Here is a 24,213-nt window from a genome sequence, read left to right as displayed (position 1 = left end):
GAGATGGTGGGCCCTGCAGAATCCCTAGGTGCACATTGTTAAAATTGTATCTTTACCCACTTTGCATATCTGCCCAGGCCAGCCCCTGCTCCCAGTGAGGGTGGTAGCTGTGGCAGGTCTCATTTTGCAAATAGACCAGCACACACCTTGTTAAAACGGTACACCACCTCAGCTGGGGATTAAACACTACCCACAACAGGCAAAGAGAATCTCTGCAGATGACTGGACTGAAGGAAAAAAGTGACCAGAACAAAAGAGCAGGGCATGGACAACACACACAGGGCATACCCCCTGAAGTGCCAGTTTCTGGTGAATAGCGGATATTGCGCTGAAGGGAACTACAGGACCTCTTCTTCATAAGGCCGTTACTTTCAAGAGCAGATGAAACTGACTTTTAACACACAGAGACAGACACACAGAGAGTTAGATGAAGTGAGGAGACATGAATATGTCCCAAATGAAAGAATAGGATAAAATCACAGCAAAAGAGATAAATCAAATGGTTATAAGTAATATATCTGATAGAGAAATAATGATCATAATGATACTGAATGGACTTGAGAAAAGAATGGAAGACATGAGTGAGACCCTTAACAAAGAGATTAAAAAAACCCAGTTGGGTGCCTGGGTGGCTCAGTTGGTTAAGCCTCTGTCTTAGGCTAGGGTAATGGTGCCAGAGTCCTGGGATCAAGCCCCATATCAGGTTCCCCACTCAGCAGGGAGCCTGCTTCTCCCTCTCCCACTGCCCTTCCTCCCCGCTTGTGCTCATTCTCTTTTTCTGTCTCTCTCTCTCTCAAGTGAATAAATAAAATCTTAAAAAAAAAAAAAAGAACCAATCAGAGGTGAAGAACACAGTAAGTGAAATAAAAGATACACTGGGTGGAATAAATAGCAAGTTAGAGGAAACAGGAGTGAGTTAACAATCTAGAAGGCAGTGTAATGGAAAGTAATCAAGCTGAGCAGGTGAGAGAAAAAAATAACACAAAATGAGAATAAACTTAGGGAACTAAGTGACTCCATCAGTCATAATAATATTCACATTATAGGGATCCCAGAAGAAGGAGAGAGATAAAGGGGGGGGGCAGAAAATTTACTTGAAGAAATAATAGCTGAAAATTGTTCTGATCTGATCCAGGAAGCACAGAGATTCCCCTAGCAAAGTCAGCCCAAGGAGGTCCACACCAAGATACATAGTAATTAAAATGGCAAAAGGTAGTGTTAAAGAGAATTTTAAAAGCAGCAAGAGAAGACTGTTGCATACATTGGAAACCCAAAAAGGCTACAGGTAGACTTTTCAGCAGAAACTTTGCAGGCCAGAAGGGAGTGGCATGGCATATCCAAAATGTTGAAAGGAAAAATTTAAAAAGAAAAAAAAAATAAGCCAGGAATACTCTGTTCAGCAATGCTGTCATTTAGAACAGAAGGAGAGAGAGAGTTTCTCAGACAGCAAAAGCTAAAGAAGTTCATGACCACTTACCCAGCCTTAGAAGAAATGATTTTTGGGACTCTGTGTAGAAAGGAAAGACCATAAGCAAGAGTAAGAAAACTAGGAAAACAAAAACAGTAAAAATAAGTATATCTGTTAAAAAAAAAAAAAGAAAGAAAAATTAGTCAAGGGATTTACAAAATAAAAGGATGTAAAATAAGACACCATATACCTAAAAGGTGAATGGGGGGGATGAGGAGTAAAGAATGGGTTCAAACTTAAGTGTACATTAATTTAATGTAGACTTATGTGCAGAAGACACTATATATAAACCCAACGGTAACCACAAATCAAAAACCAGTAATAGATATGCAAAAAATAAAGAGAAAGGAATCCAAAGATTTCACTATAGGAAAGCCAGCAAACCATGAAAGAGAACAAGAGAAGAAAAGATTAGAGAGGAAGGGTAAAAACAACCACAAAACAAGTATAAAAATGGTAATAAACACATATCTATCAATTATTACTTTTTTGAATATATATATTTTTAAAGATTTATTCATCTGTCTTAGTGACCCAAGTGTGCAGGGGGTGGGGTAGAGAGAGGGGGAAAGAATCCCCAAGCAGACCTGCTGAGCACAGAGGCCCACGTGGGACCCAATCCCAGAACTACAGAAGATCCTGAATAGCCAAAGCAGTCTTGAAAAAGATTGACAAAATTGAAGATATCATAATCTCAGATAGACATTGGGGATTCCTTAACACAGAGCATAATGTAGCCTATCCTGGCTCTTACATCTTCTCTGGAAACTGCTCATTTGATAAAACTTTTGTTGTGGGCCTTTAAACATTTAATGTTGATATCAGTACCTAATGGTTGTGTGTTTAATTATGTCTTAAGCTAGTGCTTTATAAAAATCTCACTAAATTTTTGCAATTCTTCTATGAGGGAAGAGCTGTGATGAGGTAGGATCTTGCCCTATAGTCTGTCTTTTCATTTTATGGTTTGAAATATCATCTCTCTTTCACTGAATCAGAGATAACAGTTGATTGTAAGATACACTGTTTTATGTACCACCAAAAAATAGTCAATTAAACCTTTTCAGTGCTTATTTTCACTTTTTGGACTTATCTGCTCCACCCACATCAAATTTATGCTCAGCCATTTCTTGTTTTATGCCTCTCTGCATACTTAATAAATTTTGTTTCAGTGGAGAAACATAATCTTTCTGAATGTATTTTACAGTGGCAGTTAATGTCAACATATGTAATACCAACGCTCATAAGTTAGTTTATTGACAACAGTCTGAATAGAGTTCATTAAGTTGTACATGTGCAGGCAGTGAGAACTACATCATGCTCACCATTGGACAATAGCAATTTTAAGATATCATCAATTGTAAGATGCATTCTGATTTCTGTTATAATGTAAAAGAAAAAGTGTCTTCTAGAAGGAGTGAAAAACATGTTACTTCTCAGCTTCCAAATTTATATCTCTAGCCTAGGCCTCTTAATTTAATTCCAAATGTAGATATCTAGCTCCTATTTAAGTTTTCTACTCTGGTTGTTTAATAAGCCTCTCAGGATGTTTAAAATAAAATTTTTAATTCCTTATGCTGTGTCCTCCAGTCCCACCTCTAGTCTTCCTTCTGCAGTCTTTTGAATTTGGGGCTCTTACGTCCATTAGCTTACATAGGTTAAAAACTAGAGTCAAAGATTACTTCCTCTATCATACCCTGCATTCATTTCATCAGCAAACCTGTTGACTCTATCTTTATAATATATCCAGGCTATGATGCATCTTACCACCTCTGCCTGTATCAGTCTGGTAAAAGACACCATTTTCTCTCATTTGGCAATCATTTCCCATCTGGTTTCTTGGCATCAACTCTTGTTCCCACTATGGTTCGTTTTTAATATAGCAGCTACTTAAAAAAAAATCTGATTGTGGTACTTTCTTTAAAAAAAAAATCTTTATTGAGATGGAGTTCACATATCCTACAAATCACCCATTTAAAATGTGCAATTCAATGGCTTTTCCTGTGTTCACAGAGTTGTGCAACAACCATCACCAAAATCAGTTTTAGAATATTTTCATCACTCCAAGAAAGAAACCCCATACCCTGTAGCCATCATCCCTCGATCTCTGCCTCAGTCCCAGGCAACCACTAATTTCTGTCTCTCTAATTTCCCTAATCTGGACATTTCATGTAAATGGAACCACTCAGTATGTGGTCTTTTGTGACTGTCTTCACTAAGTACATTTTCCAGATTTGTTCATGTTATAGCATGTGTCAGTTTCTTTTTATTGCCAAATAATATTCCAGTGAATGGATATATACCACATTTTTTTAATTCATTAGTTGATGAATGGTTGGGGTTGTTTCCCCTTTTTGTTTAATTGTGCATAGTGCATCTATGAAGATTCATGTACAAGTTTTTGTATGTTGTTTTGTTGTATGTTGTTGTGCTCTTCTTCTAACAAAGTGTATTAATTATTTATGGTGTAACAGACCACCCCAAAGCTTAGTCTGTGAACAGGCCATGGGCTGAACTAACCTTGGCTAGGTTCTCTTATGTTTCTGTGACCAAACTGGTGGTTTAAGTAGGCTAGCTGGTCTAGGATGGCCTTGAATGGCACAACTTGGTTCTAGGAGGCTAGCCCAAACATGTTTCATAGCAAGGCACAGGTATATGAGCAAGAAAGTTCAATTGTGCAGGAAAGCAAGAAGCAGCTGTGTTTGCGTTTTAAGCTTCTGCTTAAGTTATGTTTCCTAATATCGTGTTGCCTAAAGCAAGTCACTTGGAGAAGCCTAGGATTAGAGTGGAAAAGGATTGCAAGTTATTGAACAGAAGGTATGTCTACAGGGAAGCCATTAATTGGGGTCACGAATGCAGTCAGCCTGTCACCAATCAGTTCTTCTCCTATCTTAATGCCTTGCATTTGTTTTCCATCTGGTTTTCTTTTTATATACCTGCATGATGAGTTTGCTCCCTCACTCCCGCAGGTCTCCATTCATATATTATCAGTGAGTCCTTCAACTCTGACTACTTTATAGAATTAATAGCTACCCCCCTCCTTCCTGCTTTCCAGCTAGATTTTTCTTTATAACTTTTTATCACCGTCTGACATATTATGTTTGTTTTGTGCTTGTCTTTCCTCAACTACAATGTCAAGGATTTTGGTTTAATTACCTGATGATAGAATTTTTCTTCTAGTAGTCCACTTCCCTGCTTATCCATGGGGGGATACATTCCAAGACCCCCAGTGGATGCCTGAAAATGTGGATAGTACTGAACTTGTTTTTTCCTGTACGTACATACCTCTGATAATGTTTAATTTATAAATTAGGTGCAGGAAGAGATTAATAACTAATAATAAAATAATTCAATTATAACAATATACTGTAATAAAAATTATGTGTTGTCTCCTCTCTCTCTCTCAGTATCTTGTACTTATCCTTGTGATGATGTGAGATGATAAAATGCCTACATGGTGAGATGAAGTGAGGTGAATGACTTAGGCACCGTGATGTGGCGTTAGGCCACTAATGACCTTCTGACAATCTATCAGAAGGAGGATTAGCTCTTTGCAGACTGTGGTGGACCACAGGTAGCTGAAACTGGAAAGTGACACGGCAGATCAGGGGGGCTACTGCCCTTCTCATAGACACACAGGCCGTGCAGTATATCACAGTTGTTCTACCAGCTTATTAGCTGTCTGACCTGGGCCAAGTTTATTTTTCACCTGTTTCCTTTTCTCTAAAGTAAGGATAATAATACTTCCAGACTCCTTGAGTTATTGGAAGGAGTTGAACCAGTTTAATATACACAAGGTGTGTTAACAGGGCCTGGTACAAAGTAAGCCCTAGAAAAGCACAATTCTGGCATAGTATTCCTATCTCCCACTTGTTGTTAGAGTACATGGCACAGGGAAAATGGAATTAGAACCTAGAGAGAGCTTATACTGAGGGAGAAATTGTAAGATTGTTGAAAACTTGACAGTGTATTTTTTGGGATGGGGAAAAGCCCGTGAAGCAAAGGAAATAGGTGATATTTTTCCGATGTGATTAGTTCCGATGTAACATTGTATCCTGAAAACATTCACCTACCACCAAGTGCTCCTCAGAAAATATTGTTCATTTAAAAATACCTAAAATTAGCTCTCTTTTGAGAGCCACGTAAGCACGATTCCCGATGGAGAGAATGCCTTGAACTCACACTTGGTGCGTTAGGACTGAATTTTCTCATGGAGCTCCATTTGAGAAAGATGGAAAATATTTTAACTAATGGGGCTCCTACTTCTCTGACCTGTAAACTCCGTGCTTCATGCAAGTGCTCTTGGGTGCTGGAAGTCAAATAGTGATCACTGTGGTATAGATCTTAACTTCACTGAGCTTACAGTCCTGATGGGCCATTATGCCCTACTTATTTACTTAGTTTTCCCACACATCTTTTATTTTAGAATTGTAAGGCTCAGTTCTCTGGAATGGTGTTCCAGGGTTTTGGAGAACTGAGAGTGACTTGTTTTTAAAGTTAAATAAATTTAATGCATGATCTTATGGACAGTTTAAAATAGTTTTTTGGGGGGGCACCTGGCTGGCTCAGTCGGTGAAGCATGCAACTCTTGATCTCAGGATTGTAGGTCGAGCCCCAAGTTGGTGTAGAAGACTACTTAAAATAAAATCTTTAAAAAATAGTAATAATAAAATAGTTCATTTTTGGTGCTGTTTTGTTTTTCCAGGATCCCTGAAACTATAAGGTCTACCTGCTATTAATTGCCAGAAAAAAAAATTTCCTCCTTTTATTCCATTTTGGATAATTTTAGATTAATTTCCAAGTTTAACTGCAAAGTCAGGATATTTTCTGCTTATTGATTTCATGAATACTACCCCCCTCTTTGTATTTCTCACGCTCTACCTGCCCAAAGTTATTGTGGAACTATGATCAATAAACTCTTAAATCTTCAACCTCTTTTTTGTTTTTATTTTTTAAATGTTTTATTTATTTATTTGAGAGAGAGAGAGAGATAGCAAGAGAGAGCATGAGCAGGGAGGAAAGGGAGAAGCAGGTTCCCTGTGAGCAGGGAGCCCAACTCGGAGCTCTGTCCCAGGGCCCTGAGATCATGACCTGAGTCCCCCAACCTCTTTTTTAATTTAAAAAGATTCCAGACACCTATCTGGTCCCTGATTATAGCACTTCTTCAGCCTTCTTAAGTGAAACTGTCTTTTCACAGCCCACCAGCTTCAGGACCAGGGAATGACAATTACTAATATCCTTGACTCTCTGCCCTTTCATTTTATGGGCCTAACAAAATAGCAACTGTACCGTCTCTCTGCCCACACTCAGGCAGTTGAGTGTACGTACCACTTTAAATTTATGCCATAAACCTCAATAGGCCTTCACCTGTGTCTGCTAGCAATGCTGTTGCTGCTTCTTCACTTTCCCTATTAAGACTTCATTTCCACTCATTGCAGACTTCTCACAGCTCCCACTCTCATTAGTGGACTTCACCTCAAACTTTGAGAAGTTAGATGCAGCTCTCATCTCACCACCAAAACTACAGACCTGTCTGCATTGGGCTGCGTGTTCTCTGTCTTCCTTTCACTGTTACTAGAGACCTTCCCTGACTGATAGTTGAATTCTTCTTCTTGTGATACAGGCTCCATCTCTTCTTACTGTCTCTGGGGCTTCTTTCCTGCAGTTAGCATCTTTCTTCCACATTATCAGTTTCTCCCTCCCTGTTGGATTTTCTTTTAGTCTACAAACATGCTGTGTTATCTCCCAGCCCTGGTCTTTATGTGTTATCTCCCAGCCCTGGTCTTTATGCAAATGTGTGTAAATGTGATGACCAGATATATGAAATTCCACTCTCCTTAATGTCTTCTGTCCACTGTTCTTGTTCTAGTTTTTATCCAATAAACTTTCTTCTCTGGATAGTTTTTCTCCTATCTCAGTGTCTGTTTCTTCTCAACCATGTTGTGGTCTCTACTTTTTTTTACTGGTCCTCCAAATATTGGTGGGCCTTACGGTTGAGTCTTTGCCTATACTCCTTGGAAATCTGCTTATTAGTATGCTGTCTAAATCTGCTTATTAGTATACATGTCTAAAACACATGGCCAGCTTGCCTCCTTCATCATTTCATTGACCTCTCCTGTTGGTGACATAATGCTTGATTCCCCCACTTCAGTAAATGGCATCATTGTCCATCCTGTTGCATATACCAGAATTTTGGCTCTTAACTCCTGTTTTTCCCTCCCTCCCCTTCCCCATGTCTAATCCATTAGTAAGTCTTATTTTCTCTACTTCTAAAATATATCCCAAATTCACCAGTTTTTCTCTATCTCCACTGCTTCTACCTTATTCCAAGCAATCATCTGTTGCTTAGCCTACAGCCATAGTCTCAACTGGTCTTCTTTGCATCCACTCTTGCCTCCCTACAATCGCTTCTTCACTGGAGTGATATTTAGAGGCGTTAGAATATTTACTGCTCTGGATTTACATTACCTAGAATTAGATCCTGACACTTTATTGTTTACTAGCTCTGTGGCTGTGAGCAAAATACTTACTACCTCTGTGCCACAATATTCTCATCTAGAAAACAGGATGATAATTGTCAGTAATAATAAGATATCAGATTATGTCACACACCCACACACACATACCCAGTTTTGAGAGTTTGGGACTCATTATACTTGAGTGAAATCCAAACTATTTACCATGGCTTTCAGGACCTCTGCATAATCTGGCTTCTTGCTTAATTTTTCTGACTTCTTGTTTTCATGTGCCTCTTGTTTACCATACTTACTGTACTAAAACCACACTTACTGTCTTTTAACCCTTTACTCTGAAACATGACTTTTGATGGAGTATGTTTTCCTTTCCTTTTTTTTTTTTTTTAATTAGACCAGTTTATTCATGTTCTTTTTTTGTTTGTTTGGTTGTATGTAAAGATAGTGCCATTTTCAAAAATTAGTTGATGTTTTTTCACCTGGTGACTTACTTATCTTTTTAAAGGCTAGAACCAGGGACCGACTAAGTTTTTCCAGTTTTGTGGGAGATTTATAAAATTCCTGGAAGTGGAATTGCTAAGTCAAATGATAGGAATGTTTTCAGACCTATGATTCCTATTGAAGTAAGTTTTTGAGAGTTTACATGTCCAGAAAGATTTTCATTTATCTTTATATGTGATTGGTAGCTTGCCTGTATGTAAAATTCCAGAGTCAGAACCATTTATTTTTTATTTTTAAAATTTTTTATTGACGTATAGTTGACACACAGTGTTACATTAGTTTCAGGTGTACAATGTAGTGATTCAACACTCTGTGTTATGCTGGCTCACCACAGGTATAGCTACCATCTGTCAACATACAGTGCTGTTCCAGTACCATTGACTCTATGCCCTATGTTGTACCTTTTATCCCCATGACATTCATTCCATAACTAGAAGCCCATACCTCCTACTCCTCTGTTTGTCCCTCTCCCTCTGCTCCACCTCCCCCCACTCACACTGTCTCTCTCTCTCTAGAATAAATAAATAAAACCTTTAAGTAAATCAATAAATTCATTCCATTTAGTTAACATGTAGTGTATTATTAGTTTTAAGGTAGAATTTAGTGATTCATCAGTTGCATATAATACCCAGTGCTCATTACATCATGCACCTTCCTTAATGCCCATCACCCAGTTACCGCATTTCCCACCCACCTTCCCTCACTTCTAAATTTTTGCCATGGGTATATATCCATAAACAATATTAATTGCATATTCTAAAGCTGTGTATGTCTTGGAACTTGATTTTTTCATTCGGTGTTGTGTTTTTGAGATGTATCCATGTTGATATATTTAGCTCTAGTTCCTCATTTTGACACACACACACACACACACACACACACACATATGTATATATATAGTGTTCCATTTTGCTTTCTTTTTTTCTTTTTTTTGCTTTTTTTTTTTTTGCTTTTTTTTGCCCATTTTTCTCTTAAGGAGTATTTTAGTTGGTTCTAGTATTTTGCTGTTATAAACACTGCTGCAATGAATACTTCTTGTACATATGTTAATATTGTAATAGATGTTAGTATAATGCCCATCTTCAGCTTAACAGGATATTTCCAGTTTACTCTCATGCATTTATATTATATCCACATGTAGAATAGAAAAGCACCTATTGCTGTATATGGTTAGACCTAAATTTTTTGCCAGTCTCATGCATGTGTAATGATTTCTTATTTTAATTTGCATTTCTTTGACTTCTAATTAGGTCATTTTTTTTTAATTTTATTTTTTAAAAGATTTTATTTGAGAGCGCGAGATGGAGGAGGGGCAGAGGGAGAGGGAGAAGCATACTCCCCACTGAGCAGGGAGCTGGATGTGGGGCTCGATTCCAGGACCCTGAGATCACGACCTGAGCCAAAGGCAGTCGCTTAACCGACTGAGCTGCCTAGGGGCCCCAGTGAGGTCATTTATTTTATCATATGTCTGTTGGATAGTCTGAATTCTCTTTAGTTCAACTACCTATTCATAAATCCTTTGCCCATTTTTCTTTTGGATTATTTGACATTTTCCATAAGGATAGCCAGTTACCCCAGCATTATTTATTATATGGTCCATGATATGTGGATAGTCTTACTGTATATATGGTACAGTTTTACTCTCATTATTTAAAATAATTAAAACGCTATCATTTTACAGTGCTTTTGTAAAAATTTTAGAATCAGTTTGCCAAATACCATGGGGGGAAAATCCCAGGATTTTGTTTATTGTCTTGCACTGAATTATTTTGGGGAAAATTGAGGTTATTATGATATTGAGTCTTCACACTAAAGAGCATTTATGTTAGTCTCTGTCACGTGAGGGTTGGGGCATGCACATACACACATGCATTACATGGCATAAATGTGAAGTAAGATTTAGTGGGAAACAGTAAGTAAGTGCCAGAGCACACACAATCTCCTGAACTCTATTATCTTCACATAGATGTGTACTTAGAGTAGACATAACTAGAATTAATATACCAGGGAAAGGGATCCTAAGTAATAATTGGAACTTTGAGGTTGATGAAATGGCCTTATTAGAAAGGGGAGCTTTGTGTCTCTCATCAGTCTTTTCATGCATTGAGTAAACTCAGACCTGCTGAGTCAGCTTGTTGATAGGCTCCGGAGAGGAAGAAGTTAACCTCCGGAGTGAGATTCTGAGTTTCTCTTCACAATCTTCTTTTATGCATTTGCATATTATTTTCTTGTTCTCTCCACAAAGGTCTTGCAAATTTTTTATTAAATTTATTCCTAGGGGCTTCAGGCTGGCTCAGTTGGTGGAGCATGTGACTCTTGATCTTGGGTTTGTGAGTTTGAGCCCCACATTGAGTGTAGAGATTACTTAAAAATAAATAACCTTTAAAAAAAGGATTTATGCCTAGATTCAGTATGGTTTTTGTTGCTATTGTGAAGGGCATGCTTTTTTCATTTTATTTATTCATTTATTCGGATAAATAAATAGGTGGGAGGGGCAGAGGAAGAAGGAGAGGGAAAAAGAGACTCTTAAGCAGGCTCCATGCTTAGCACAAAGCCCAACGCAGGGGTCGATCTCACAAACCTGAAATCACGACCTGGACCGAAACCAAGAGTCAGACACTTAATCAACTCAGCCACCCAGGCACCCCGAAGGGCATCTTTTTTAAATTGGGTCTGGCTGATGCATTGGAATACTATATAATGTTTGTATCCTTGATCTTATATCCAGCCATCTTGCTAAACTAACTCTTACGTTAGTCTGTATAGATACTAGTTATTGCCCTAATGGTTTCTAGGTCCTCTTTGGTTTTGCTATAGATAGCATGTTTCTTACAAATAAATTTTTATCTCTACTGTTCCAACTTTCATGTTCCTTTTCATATCTTCTCTCCATACTATTAACTATAACGTCCTCTATATGAGCGATAACAGGTACCTTTGTCTTATGCCTGACCTTTCACTGTGGTACCTTGCTGAAGGTTTCTTATAAATATACTTTATTAATTTAAAAGATCCCTATTTCTAATATTTCAAGATTTTTTTAAAAAGTGAACTTTTCAAATTATATTCAATTTTTGTTACTGATTTCTAAATTCATTGCATCATGATAAAGGAGTATGATTTGTCTGCATGTTTTATGTCCTGGAATGTGGCTAGTACATAGGAAAGGAAAGGTGAAAAGGAAGAATAACAAAATTTAATCAGTTTCATAGAAGTCAGAAAATCAAGGGGCACCTGGGTAGCTCAGTCGTTAAGCGTCTGCCTTCGGCTCAGGGTGTGATCCCGGCGTTCTGGGATCAAGCCCCGCATCAGGCTTCTCTGCTGGGAGCGTGCTTCTTCCTCTCCCACTCCCCCTGCTTGTGTTCCGTCTCTCACTGCCTGTCTCTTTCTCTCTCTGTCAAATAAATAAATAAAAATCTTTTAAAAAGTCTAGAAAAAACAGTGTAAGTGGAAAACACACAATAAGATGGTAGAAATAAATCAGTTGTGAAAATGTAAATAAACTAAATTGTCTAATTAATTAAACAAGCTAGCAAAAAGGATTATACATAATTCATTTATAGTAGACACACAGTGGTTCAAAGTAAAAAGATGAGGGGCGCCTAGGTGGCTCAGTCAGTTAAGTGTCTGACTCTTGATCTTGGCTCAGCTGTCAAACTCAGGGTTGTGAGTTCAAGCCCTGTGTTGGGCTCCATGCTAGGCCTGGAGCCTACTTAATTTAAAAAAAGAAAAAAAAAAGTAAAAAGATGAGAAAGGGCATATCAGGCAAATAGTGGTAGAATGCTGGTGTAGGTAGGTTTGTATCATAAAATAGACATTGAGAGAAAAAGCATTGTTGGGAAGAATTAAAGGATAAAGAAATAAAAAGTTTGGGGGAAAACTCAAGTGTACAGAAGAGTGAAAATAACAGTACAATGAACATTTACATAGGTTATACCAGTTACTCACATTTTTGCTAGATGTATAGGTCCTGGAAAATTACTTCACCTGTCTAAAATATTATATTTAGGTAGATTAACAATTCCATAATTGCATGAAGTCCATGTTTAAATTTCCACAATTATCCTAAGAATGTCTTTTGTGACTATCCTCCATCCCTGAACTAAGGTCTTTTTGTGCATGCATTGAATTAGTTGTTGTCTTTTAGTAGTTGTTATCTTGGAGTCTTCAACGATTGCCCACCATTTTGTTTCCCATGACATGATTTATTTGAGACCAGGACACTTGTCCTGGGGTGTCCCCCATTTTGGATTTCTCTGGTTGTCATGGCTTTGACTTTAAAAGAGGAAGGTAAATGTCTTCTAGAATGTCCCATATTCTCTGTTTTCCTGATTATTTCATTGTGGTGCTTTTAGCATATTTTTTTATCCCAGATATTTCTTCTAAATTAGAAGCTAAGTATAAAAGTTTGATTCAGGGGCGCCTGGGTGGCACAGCGGTTAAGCGTCTGCCTTCGGCTCGGGCGTGATCCTGGCATTATGGGATCGAGCCCCACATCAGGCTCCTCTGCTGTGAGCCTGCTTCTTCCTCTCCCACTCCCCCTGCTTGTGTTCCCTCTCTTGCTGGCTGTGTCTACCTCTGTTGAATAAATAAATAAAATCTTTTAAAAAAAAAGTTTGATTCAATTCTATATAAATGTTTTGCAGGTACACTATCTATGGGTGATAGATAATGTGTCATTTATGTTGCATCACATTAAGAGGCACTTGTGTGATTGTCCCTCTATTAATGATTCTAAGCCACATCTCCTTTAAAGGTGTATGTTTCCCTTTGTCTTTAATCTGCAGAAATGCTTTGACACTATATGAGTATCCTTTTCTTCATCAGCTTTTCACCTAATGGCTTTAGCCTCCTTTCTGTGATCCTTTCCTGAATCAGTGATTTTATATTAACTGGCATTTTTTTTTTTTTGTAAAGGGAGCTTCCCACGTCAACGGGAATAAGTTTAATTTTTCCCCCAAAAAGGCAGGATAAATACTTAATTCTTTTCCAATAATGTTTAGTTTTCTAAAGATGTAATAGTCACCTACAATGGTGGCAAATGTCGCCCAAAGCATACTTCTTACTTTTATGGACTAGTGAGTTTTTATTTTATGTATGCAATCTGTTGTAGTTAATTGTAGTTTTTACTCCTTTTTCTGATAATCTTCCATATTTGGCCAGTAGGAGTCCCTTTAAGCTGACTCCTGTGTTGTTTTGACATCTGTCTGGCACATGAAGATGTTCCAGGAATCCTCTTCTTGAATAATGGGTGGGTCTTAGAATGCTTTAGTGCTGGCCATTTTCACCCAATAGTTGTTACCATTGTTTTTGTTGTTTTATATAGTCTATGCGTATTTAGATTTACCCTTGTATTTATTAGTGTCTAGGTTCCCCATTTATCTTAGTTTCCTGTGGCTGCTGTATCAAATGACCACAAACCTGGTGTTTTATAATACCACAACTGTGTTCTCTTAATAATTCTGAAGGTCTGAGGTCCAAAGTGAGTGTCACTGGGCCAAAATCAAGGTGTCAAAAAAACTGTTGTCCCTCCAGAGCACATTTCCCTGCCTTTTCTAGCTTCTAGAACTGCGTTCCTTGGATTCCTTGATTCATGGTTTCTTCTTTCAACTTCAGGGCCAGCAGTGTAACATTTTCAAACCTCTCTGGTAGATCTTCATGTTACCTAATCCTCTGTAATAAAATCTCCCTCCAACTCCATTTTATAAGGATGCTTGTAGTAACATTTAGGGCCCATTCAAGATACTTAATTGCAAAAAAAAAAAAAAAAAAGGGCCCGATCTCAGGACTCCCCCCCCAAATGGTGAATATTTTTTGGTGATACTTAATTACATCTGCAAAATTCTTTTTGTCATATAAGGTAACATAGGTTCTGGGGTTTAGAATGTAGATATTTTGGGAGCTGTTGATCCATCTACCACGCCCATGCCATTCTTTCTTTTACATTCTGGGTTCAGTTTCCTTTTTCTAGGTTTTCAGCTGTTTTCATTTGTATCTTGAAGTCATTTCTTTATCCTCTGTTAAGAAATATGCTATCTAATTTATTTTTCTTTTCTCTCTGGTTGACTTTAAGAACTTTTATGTGCTTCGACTTCAACCTCTATGGTTGTGGATTTAGTTTTATCTGTCATGGCCAGGACACAGGACTCATTGTGCTACTCTTGAGTAATTTTTATTTTCAGCTCTTTTGAAAAATTACAGCCATCTTCTCTTCAAATATCTCTCCCATTGTCTGTTTACCTTCTGAATTTACTAATTCCATTCTTTGTCTTTTATATTTTCCAATCATTTTTCTCTGCCTTTTGGCTAATATTCTCTGAATCCTCTTCTAGTTCTTTAATTCTTTCTTCAACTCTAGTCTGTTTACTTCAACTGAAGTTTTATTTTAATGACTATCTGATTAAAATTTCAGGTCTTTATCATTTTCTCATGCTTCCTTTTTATATGTGCTTCGTTAAGTGTGGGGGGATAGTCTAGAATTATCTCAATAGAAACTTCTTTTATATTTTGGTCTGTGATTTATTAGCTTTGATTTCTTTCTCAAGCTGACGGTGTATTTGTTTTTTATTTTAGAGGAATTATTCAGAGTCTTTTTCACTGAATGATGCTCTAGCCTTCTTGCTTACGGTACCAGAATTCTTGGAGCAATTCTTCTGAAACTTTTGGACCATGTCTCTCTTTTTGAATTGTTTATTTTAAATTTATTATCTTTAGTAATAGTCATTTGTTTTTTTGGCATCTATAATCTGTAATTTTCTCCTTTGACCTATTAAGGTATTATTTTACTGGATTCCCGATGAATGACTGGCATTAATTTGAGAGAAGGAGCAAGAGGGAGAGAGATGTTGGGGGAAGGGAGAGGGAAACAGTTTTTCTATCCGGAGCGCCTGGGTGGCTCAGTCAGTTAAGGGTCCGACTTTTGATTTTGGCTCAGGTCATGATCTCAGGGTTGTGAGGTCGAGTCCCCCGTGGGTCTCCATGCCGGCGTGGAGCCTGCTTAAGAGTCTCTCTCCTCCTCTCCTTCTGCCCCTCCCTCTCTGTCTCCCTCTCTCTTTTTTTTTTTTTAAAGATTTTATTTATTTATTCGACAGAGATAGAGACAGCCAGCGAGAGAGGGAACACAAGCAGGGGGAGTGGGAGAGGAAGAAGCAGGCTCATAGCGGAGGAGCCTGAGGTGGGACTCGATCCCATGACACTGGGATTACGCCCTGAGCCCAAGGCAGACGCTTAACCGCTATGCCACCCAGGCGCCCCTGTCTCCCTCTCTTTAAAAAAAAAAAAGTTTTTCTATCCTGATAGGTTGGATTATTGTGGGGTTTTTTTTCTTTTTGTATGATCTATGTCAAGTTTGGACATCTAGATTTTGCTAGTTTCTTAAAATTTGAAGAATTTTCTTTTTTATATGCTATCATCTATTAATAATTGTTACATTTTCTTTGAAGGTTTGACAGAAACCAATCATATAATAATCTGGACCTCTGCCTTTTTATTAGGAAGAAGGAAGCTGGTGGCTGTAGTTTTTTGTGCCATTGTTTCCCTATAGTTCCTTCCCTAGTAGTTTGTTTGAATTTATATTTTAACATAAGCATCTTCTGAGGTAGGCTTTTAAAAAAATATTCACCATTTTTGGGGGGGTTGCCATTTGTAAAGTCACTAGAAATGGTCGATTGTTTACTAAAATTACCTGGTTTTGATTGCTGTGGTCCACTGAAGAGATCAAAACAGGACAGGAAATCTAGTACCTTTCTTGAATTTTTTTGTTTTTGTTTTTAATTCTTTCTTTTCCCTTTTAGGATTGTTGAAACAGATTTTCTTCATTTTTTCTAAGAAGGCATTTTAAGGCCAAAACTATCTCCTTTTAGTTTTACAATAGCCTATTTTACTTTAAAATATATATATATTTTTAGACCACATGGGCGCACACACACATGTGTGGCACGGGGTCGGGGGCAGAGAGAATCTGAGAATCCCAAGCAGACTCCCCTCCCCCACTGAGCACAGAGCCGGTCACAGGGCCCGATCTCAGGACCCTGAAATCATGACCTGAACCAAAATCAAAAGTCGGAGTCGGATGCTCAACTGACTGAGTCACCTAGGCACCCCTTATTCTACTTTTTAATGTATTTCTATTTTAGAAGTATCATCAGAGTTCTTTCTCTTACTCTTCTGGGGAAATCTGAAAAAAAAAAAAAATTTCTCCCAGACTCATCTTCTCTAATTTCAGCAAAGGCTTGTAGTGATTTTTCTTCATTTTTTGGATATACTTTTATTTGGGGAGATAAGAAATCCTGTTTCTGGATATTCATGGTCTGGCCCTGCCCTACATCACCAAACCAGTCATTTTCTACTGCCCAGCAAAAATATTTTTATTCTTATCAGTTTTAATCAGCTCGGTTCCCTCATTTTCCTCATTCTCCTTTGCTAAGGAGAATTTTTTTTCCTTTTCCTCTCCCATCCCTTGGGGGAGTGGTTCTTTACCCTAACTGCACATGAGTTTTATCTGTGGAGCTTTAAAAGGGGGGAGGTGGTGCCGTGGGTTACAAAGTCTTCAATTTGCTGGACTGGAAAGAATCACTGAACCAGAATTAATGTTTTCTCTCTTACCGTATTCTAAAGACAGCTTGAATCTTAGCTTCAGCACTAACTGAATACCTGTTTATGACTGCGACTCACCATAAGTGATGAGACAAAAGATGAATAAAATATGTTTCTGATCGCAAAGCAGCTAGTAGACATGAAAAACATAATCAATTTTAGGACATCAGATCCTGATTATAAAGCTGTTCTGCCGGGGTGGTCAGTGAACTCATCATAGAAGGAGATTATCATTTTCTGAGATGAAGAGACTGTTGGAAAAAAATTTGGGGGGGGTTGTGGGTTAGATCAGAAGTTAGTCTTTGAACGTCTTAAGTTTGAGTTGTCTGTTCGTTTTCTTAGTAGAGATGTTCAGTAGGCAGTTGGACAAAAAGAGTCTGGAATTGAGAGGACAGAACTGGATTTAAAAATTTGGCCTTGGGGCGCCTGGGTGGCACAGCGGTTAAGCGTCTGCCTTCGGCTCAGGGCATGATCCCGGCGTTATGGGATCGAGCCCCACATCAGGCTCCTCTGCTATGAGCCTGCTTCTTCCTCTCCCACTCCCCCTGCTTGTGTTCCCTCTCTCGCTGGCTGTCTCTATCTCTGTCGAATAAATAAATAAAATCTTTAAAAAAAAATTTTGGCCTTATCAGTCCATATTTGGTACATAAAGCCGCAAGATTGGATAAGATCACCTGGGGAGTAAGTATAGCTAGAGAAAAGAAGACATATAATGCTTTTAGAGGACATGAGAGGTTAGCCATGGAGTCATAAAGGAAAATGTTGCAATATCTGACCATAGAAAGAAAAGGAAACTTTTGTCATTGCTTCTCAAATTTTAATATAACGCATTTTGTTAAAGCTTAGTAGGTCTGAGATGGGGCTTGAGATTCTGCTACTCTAACCTCCTTCCAGTAGATTATGCTGCTGCTGGTCAATGGACCACACTTTGAGTAGCAAGACTTTGTATGACAAATGAGACATAAGGTGAAAAACAAGAAAAAAGACTGCAACATTTGGAGGAGGGTAAGGATTAATATATAAAGTATCTAGAGTAAAGGATATCTATACATGAACAAGGGAAAAAATAGAATAAAAAAAGAATATGGATAGGGAATTTTCCAAAAAGAAATATAAATGTCGAATGAACATGAAAAATGTTCAGTTTTCTGGGAAATCAAAATTGAAACAAGATCAGCTTTTCCCCTTCAGATTGGCAAAAGTCTCAAAGTTTGATAATACCCAGTGTTGATGGGATTAGGGGGAAAAGGATGGACTTATACCCTCCTAATGGGAATACGACTTAGTACTTTTTTTTCTTTGGAAGACCATTTGAGACATTTATTAAATTTTTTAATGCATATAACTTTGAATTCAGGAATCCTATGCCTTGATGTCTAAAAGGGAAACTTGTACCTTTGCCCAGAGAGGCAGCCCAGAACTATTCATTGAAGCATTGTTTGAGGTTGAGAAAAATGGAATAATCTACATGTCCTCTAGTAAGGGAATTATTAAATAAACTAATGGTCCTGAAACCCCTTTGTTCATCTGTCTATTCCCTCTTGTACATTTTTTAATTATCTCATATTTTTAAATTATAGCAGTAGCTTAAAAGGCCATAATTTCTAGTGTGTATTGTATTTATGCTGTTCGTCTTTGGTCACACCTTAGAATTCCAGGTTTAGATCATGCAACTCATAGAATATCTAGCACATAGTGTAATTTGCAAAGCACATTCTCTAACCAGATAAATTGGACTCATTCTTCATCAAGGAAGAAAAAAACTGACTTATTTATCTTAAACATGTCCTATTTGCCTATACTATAATAGGCTGGCTGGCTACTTGGATGAGGCTTAGAACCCTGCCAAGGATTTCACTGATAAAGGCCTGATTTTAATCACTCCCCCACCCACCTTGCTTTCTCTCAAGGGATTTTTACCTCTTATTTGTTAGGTACTTTGAAGTTTATACATCTCAGAATAGTGCACCTTAGTAGGATTTGAGATGGATAAGAATTTTGCCTTTCTTTTATAGAGTGAAGAATTACAATTTGGTGATTTTATAGGGAGAGGAAAAAAAGAGAACTAGTTCTCAAACAGTTCAGTTAGAAAGAGTATATATAGACATCAAAGATCTGGAAATTGTTTCTCCTAAAATCATCCATGTCCACCCACTGTTAGGTTGCTGTTGAAGTTTGAAGACCATTGAGATAAGCAGTGTCATCATATTATGAAATGAATGTATCTATACTTAACCATTTTAAAGAAGTAAAATATGTATGTCTTGACATGGAAAGAATTTTGAGGCATGATGTTCAGTGAAAAGAACAAGTGTTAAAATATATTTTATATATAACACGTACATGTATTTGTATATTTTGTACCTGTATGCATTATGATATTTACTTGAATAAAAAGGAGATTTGGAAAGGTTGCATAACAAACTGTAAATAGCACTTAACGTTTTTGGCAAGGGTTCCAGGAAGATGGGGAAGATGGAAAAGAGATTTTCATCATTTATTCTGAATACTTATGTATTACTTGAGTCTTTTACAGTTGAAAATTTATTGTATTACTAGTGTAGAGAAGAGTTTTAAGATGTTTAATAATAAATGGGAAAAATTGGTATATTAAACAGGTCTCTGAGCCCTAAATTTCAAGGAACACTGGCAGTTACTGCAATATTTTAATAAACATTTTAATAAAAATAGTCTAATTCATATCCTAAATGACTTTTATTTTTACATTCTTTTAAAATATTTTTCAGGTGTGGAATATCAAACAAATGATTAAGTTGACACAGGAACATATAGAAGCCCTATTGGACAAATTTGGTGGGGAGCATAATCCACCATCAATATATCTGGAGGTAAGCTATTGAGTATCATATCTGTTGTAATTTTGAAAATAAAAACAAGAACTTATCACAAGCCTTTGTACTGGTAATATTGTTTCTCTTAGGGGATGAGATGAGAAAGGGGGAAGGTGAATATCTTCGTCTTTCTTATACTTCTTAATCTTGTTTCACTTGTTACAGTAATATGCAGTATTTTGTAATTTGGAAAATAACAAAACTGAAGAAGAAATCGTGTATAAACTGAAAAATATTACCCTGGTGAAAAACTTATTTAAAAAAGAGAGGGAGAAAGCATTCGGTTGTAGAGGTTAGGAAACTAGTATTAAGAAATGGGGCAGGGGCGCCTGGGTGGCACAGCGGTTAAGCGTCTGCCTTCGGCTCAGGGCGTGATCCCGGCGTTACGGGATCGAGCCCCACATCAGGCTCCTCCGCTAGGAGCCTGCTTCTTCCTCTCCCACTCCCCCTGCTTGTGTTCCCTCTCTCTGGCTGTCTCTATCTCTGTCGAATAAATAAGTAAAATCTTTAAAAAAAAAAAAAAAAAGAAATGGGGCAAATTTTATACAATATATATTTTCCTGGTAAAATATCTTTTTTCCAGAACAACCCCTCCCAAATTGGTTTTGGCTTTCTTAATAGGTAAAATATATAATATTTAAATAGCTCAAAATTGCTTAGCTTTACTGTTTAATAGTGCCTTTAGGCTTTTGTATCAAGCTTTGAGCATCATTGTAAATTTTTAGGGTAGTTAGTCGTTGTTCTTAATCCTATGAGGTAGTAGTTACTATTATAATCACAGATAAGCTTTCTTGGCATTGGTTTCCTTCTGTAAGTCACTCGGGTTCCATGATGAACACACTGTTAGGGAATCCAGGTAGTCGTGCTTCACAGCCCACGTTGCTTACCACTGCTCATACTGACCGTCTCTGTAAAAGCTGGCTCCAGCTGTAATCACTAGTCATACAGAAATATAACCCTAAATTACAAATGATCAGATTACCATATGCCTTCAGATGCTGGAGATCTTTAGGCATGGATTGATAGACTTCTAAACTAAATTTCTAATTTAGCCCTCTAATTGCTTTTAAAAGGCACGTTAAATCTTTTAAGTTAAGTTTGCATTTCTAAAATAAATTTGGAATTTGGAAATAACCACTAATAAGCTGTTGTCTTCTTCATATGGCTTATCCCAGAGCACACTGCCAGATATCAGTACCAGGACTAGAATTCATGTACTTTGTAGTATTCCATGCTGATTTACTTTTATGTCTGAGGAGGACAAGAACAGGAGTTATAAGGAGGCAGAGTTCTGGTGAAAATAGTAATTCTTTGTTAATTAGAATTAGACAACTTAACCAGCAGTTTTTCTGCCATCCACATCTATGTCTTGGGAGACTTTCCCCCATGCTTAGTTGTAATACAGTCACATCAATAACCACGTTTGAGTATAGCAGGGATTCACTGCCTCCTCCATACTCACACTTTTCAGGGTTTTTGCTGTTCAAATATACAGCAGACCATACCTCATAGACTATATCATTAGCATGTAGATCCTTATTCTCAGGGACAAACTCTGCACAATTTCTCTGTAGAAAATGCTGTAATATAGTGGTTAAGGTGAACCTTGGAGTCACACAGGCCCTATGTTTGAATCTTAGCTGTTTCTTAGTTTCTAGAGATAGGTTACCTTCTTATATCTCACCTCATCGGTAAAATGGGAATACTATCACACATGTAGTAATTGAAGGTTTCATTAAGTTTATAATTATAAAATAACATCATTCTTGACACATATTGAGTGCTCCATAAATTTTTGATTCATTCATTCAGCAGATATTTATTGAGTGCCCGTTTATATTTATGCTTTTAGGCTCTGGGGATATAGCAAAAAAACAAACAAACAAACTTCAAGCAGCTTGTATTTTTATCAGGGAATGGAATTACAGACAATAAACATGGAACTTACACCACTTGATATACTATGAAGACGAGCCTGCCTGGAGATAACAGTATTTTTCCCTGGGGAAAGTTGACGAGGCCCAGGGAAAAGACCTTCGGGTTCTGATATGTGAAGGCCCTTCAGTGAAAAACCAAGTCTCGTGGTTATCCACTGAGACCCACCATTCTGGTTTCTTTATGAATTTGACTACTCAAATAAAATAAATGGAATTGTAAAGTATTTGTCCTTTTGTGACTAGCTTATTTCATTTAGCATAATGTCTTCAAAGTCCATCTGTGTTGTAGCATGGGTTAAAATTTCTTTGCTAATTAAGGCTAAATAATATTGCACATTTTGTTTATTGATTCATCTATCAATGGATACCATCAATGGTTGTTCGTTTCTACCTTTTTGTTATTATGAGTAATGCTGATTTTACTCCTTTTGACTATATACCCGGAAATGGAATTACTGAATCATGTGGTAATTCTATATTTAATTTTTTAAAGAATTGCTGTACTGTTCTCCACAGTAGCTGCCTTTTGCATTCCTGTTAGCAATACACAGGAGCTCCTATTACTCCACGTTCTTGCCAACACATACCTTCGGTGTATGTGTGTTTGTAATGGCCATCCTAGTGAGTATGAAGTGGTATCTCGTGGTTTTGATTTGCACTGCCCTGATGACTAATGATGTTGAGCATTTTTTCGCGTGCTTATTGGCCATTCATATTTCTTTTTAATCTTTTTAATCTTGGTTCCTCTTTTAAATCATCATCCAGAGGAAGAAAAGATAAGTCATTTCCCAGAATTTTTTCTTTTTCTCCCATTTTTCTCTCTTCACTCATCCAGCAAAGTATTTGAATGCCTTCTGTGTATAAGATATAATGCTGGATGCTCTTCTAGTAGTAGATTCTTCTTTTTGGACCTGATATATATTGGATTCCAGAAGTGAAGGAACGGTGTTTTTGAAATCACCCTACTTATCTAGTGTTACACACTGAGTCCTAGCTACCACAGAATTTACATATATGCTATGGTTCCCTGCAGACAGATAGATGTTAATAGTAGCACCTAACATTTACTGAGTACTTGCTATGTACCAGACACTGTTCCAAGCATATAGTAGATCATTTAATCCTCAACCTACCCTATGAGTTATACTTCCTATTCTCATTTTCATTTTATAAAGATGAAGAAACTCAGGCACAGAGAAGTTTAATAACATGATTAATGCTACACAGTTAGTAAATGGTATAGCCAAACTTTGAATCTAGACATTCTTAATTCAGATTCTGCTCTTAACTGCTGTATCATTATTATGATGCTAACAACCTTTTTGATCTTTAATCTATGTAGAATCCAGGATAATGCAGAGAAATTTTATTAAAACAAAAATATTGGAAGCAAGGTGCTTCCCATGGAATGCAGAGCGGTTTATTAAATATCATTTTTGGTTAGTTTGTAAGATTTCATTGTATCTTGTGAGATGAAGTTTAGTAAGAATAAATTTAATGAAATAATGATAAAAAAAATTTTAGGGTGCCTGGGTGGCTCAGTTGGTTAAGCATCTGCCTTCGGCTCTGGTCATGATCCCAGAGCCCTGGGATTGAGTCCCGCCTCCAGCTCCCTGCTCAGCGGGGAGTCTCCTTCTCCCTCTGCCCTTTCCCCCTGCTTGTGATCTCTCTCTCTCTCTCTCTCTCTCAAATAAAAGCTTTAAAAGAAAACTTATTTCACTGCTTTTTCCCATTTGTTTGAAGTAGATCCATAGATAGTTTTCCTCCTGTTTTTGGTTGAGAAATGATTCACATAATGTAAGATTCGCTTTTTTATTTTAAAGTGTACCACTCAGTGGTTTCTTAGTATATGCACACAGTTGTGCAATCATCACCAAGAAATCAATTCCAAAGTATTTTCTTCACCCCAAAAAGAAACCTTGACCCATAAGTAGTCATTCTCTTCAGCCCCTGGCAACCACTAATCTGCTTTGTATTTCTATAGACTTGCCTTTTTGGATACTTCATGTAATGGGATCACACATAATGTGGCATTTTGTGACAGGCTGCTTTCACTTAGCATAATGTTTTCAAAATTCATCCATGTTGTAGCATGTAGCATTCAGTGTAGCATTCATTCCTTTTTATTCCATCATATGGATACACAGATTTTGTTTATCCATTTATCAATTGTTGGACATTTGGCTTTCTTCTTTTTGGCTGTCATGAGTAAAGCTATTATGAACATTCACATATAAGTTTTTATGTAACATATGTTTTCACTTGTCTTGGTCATATGCCTAGGGATGGAATTGCTGTGTCCTGTGGTAACTCGATGTTTTAACTTTTTGAGGAACTACCAGACTGTACTTCAAAGTGGCTGCTTCATTTTACATTCCCACCAGCAGTGT

The 24,213-nt window shown here is 37.4% G+C and overlaps 1 protein-coding gene across 6 annotated transcripts in view; it reads left to right on the top strand.

Moving 5' to 3' along the window:
• The window catches only part of BRAF (B-Raf proto-oncogene, serine/threonine kinase), a 166,683-nt gene that overhangs the window by 52,374 nt on the left and 90,096 nt on the right, over positions 1-24,213 (top strand). For all 6 annotated transcript variants that reach the window (XR_004618970.1, XM_019802239.2, XM_034638190.1 and 3 more), the window contains exon 2: positions 19,782-19,883. Coding sequence is in view for 5 of the 6 variants with exons in the window: in XM_019802239.2 (XP_019657798.2) it covers positions 19,782-19,883 (102 nt within the window). In the remaining variant the exon portion in view is untranslated. The remainder of the gene's footprint in view (positions 1-19,781; positions 19,884-24,213) is intronic.

The sequence above is a fragment of the Ailuropoda melanoleuca genome, chromosome 1, assembly GCF_002007445.2.
Source record: "Ailuropoda melanoleuca isolate Jingjing chromosome 1, ASM200744v2, whole genome shotgun sequence".
Taxonomy (NCBI): Eukaryota; Metazoa; Chordata; class Mammalia; order Carnivora; family Ursidae; genus Ailuropoda; species Ailuropoda melanoleuca.
The sequence above is the reverse complement of the archived record's forward strand: the minus strand, read 5'-3'. Positions and strand labels throughout refer to the sequence as shown.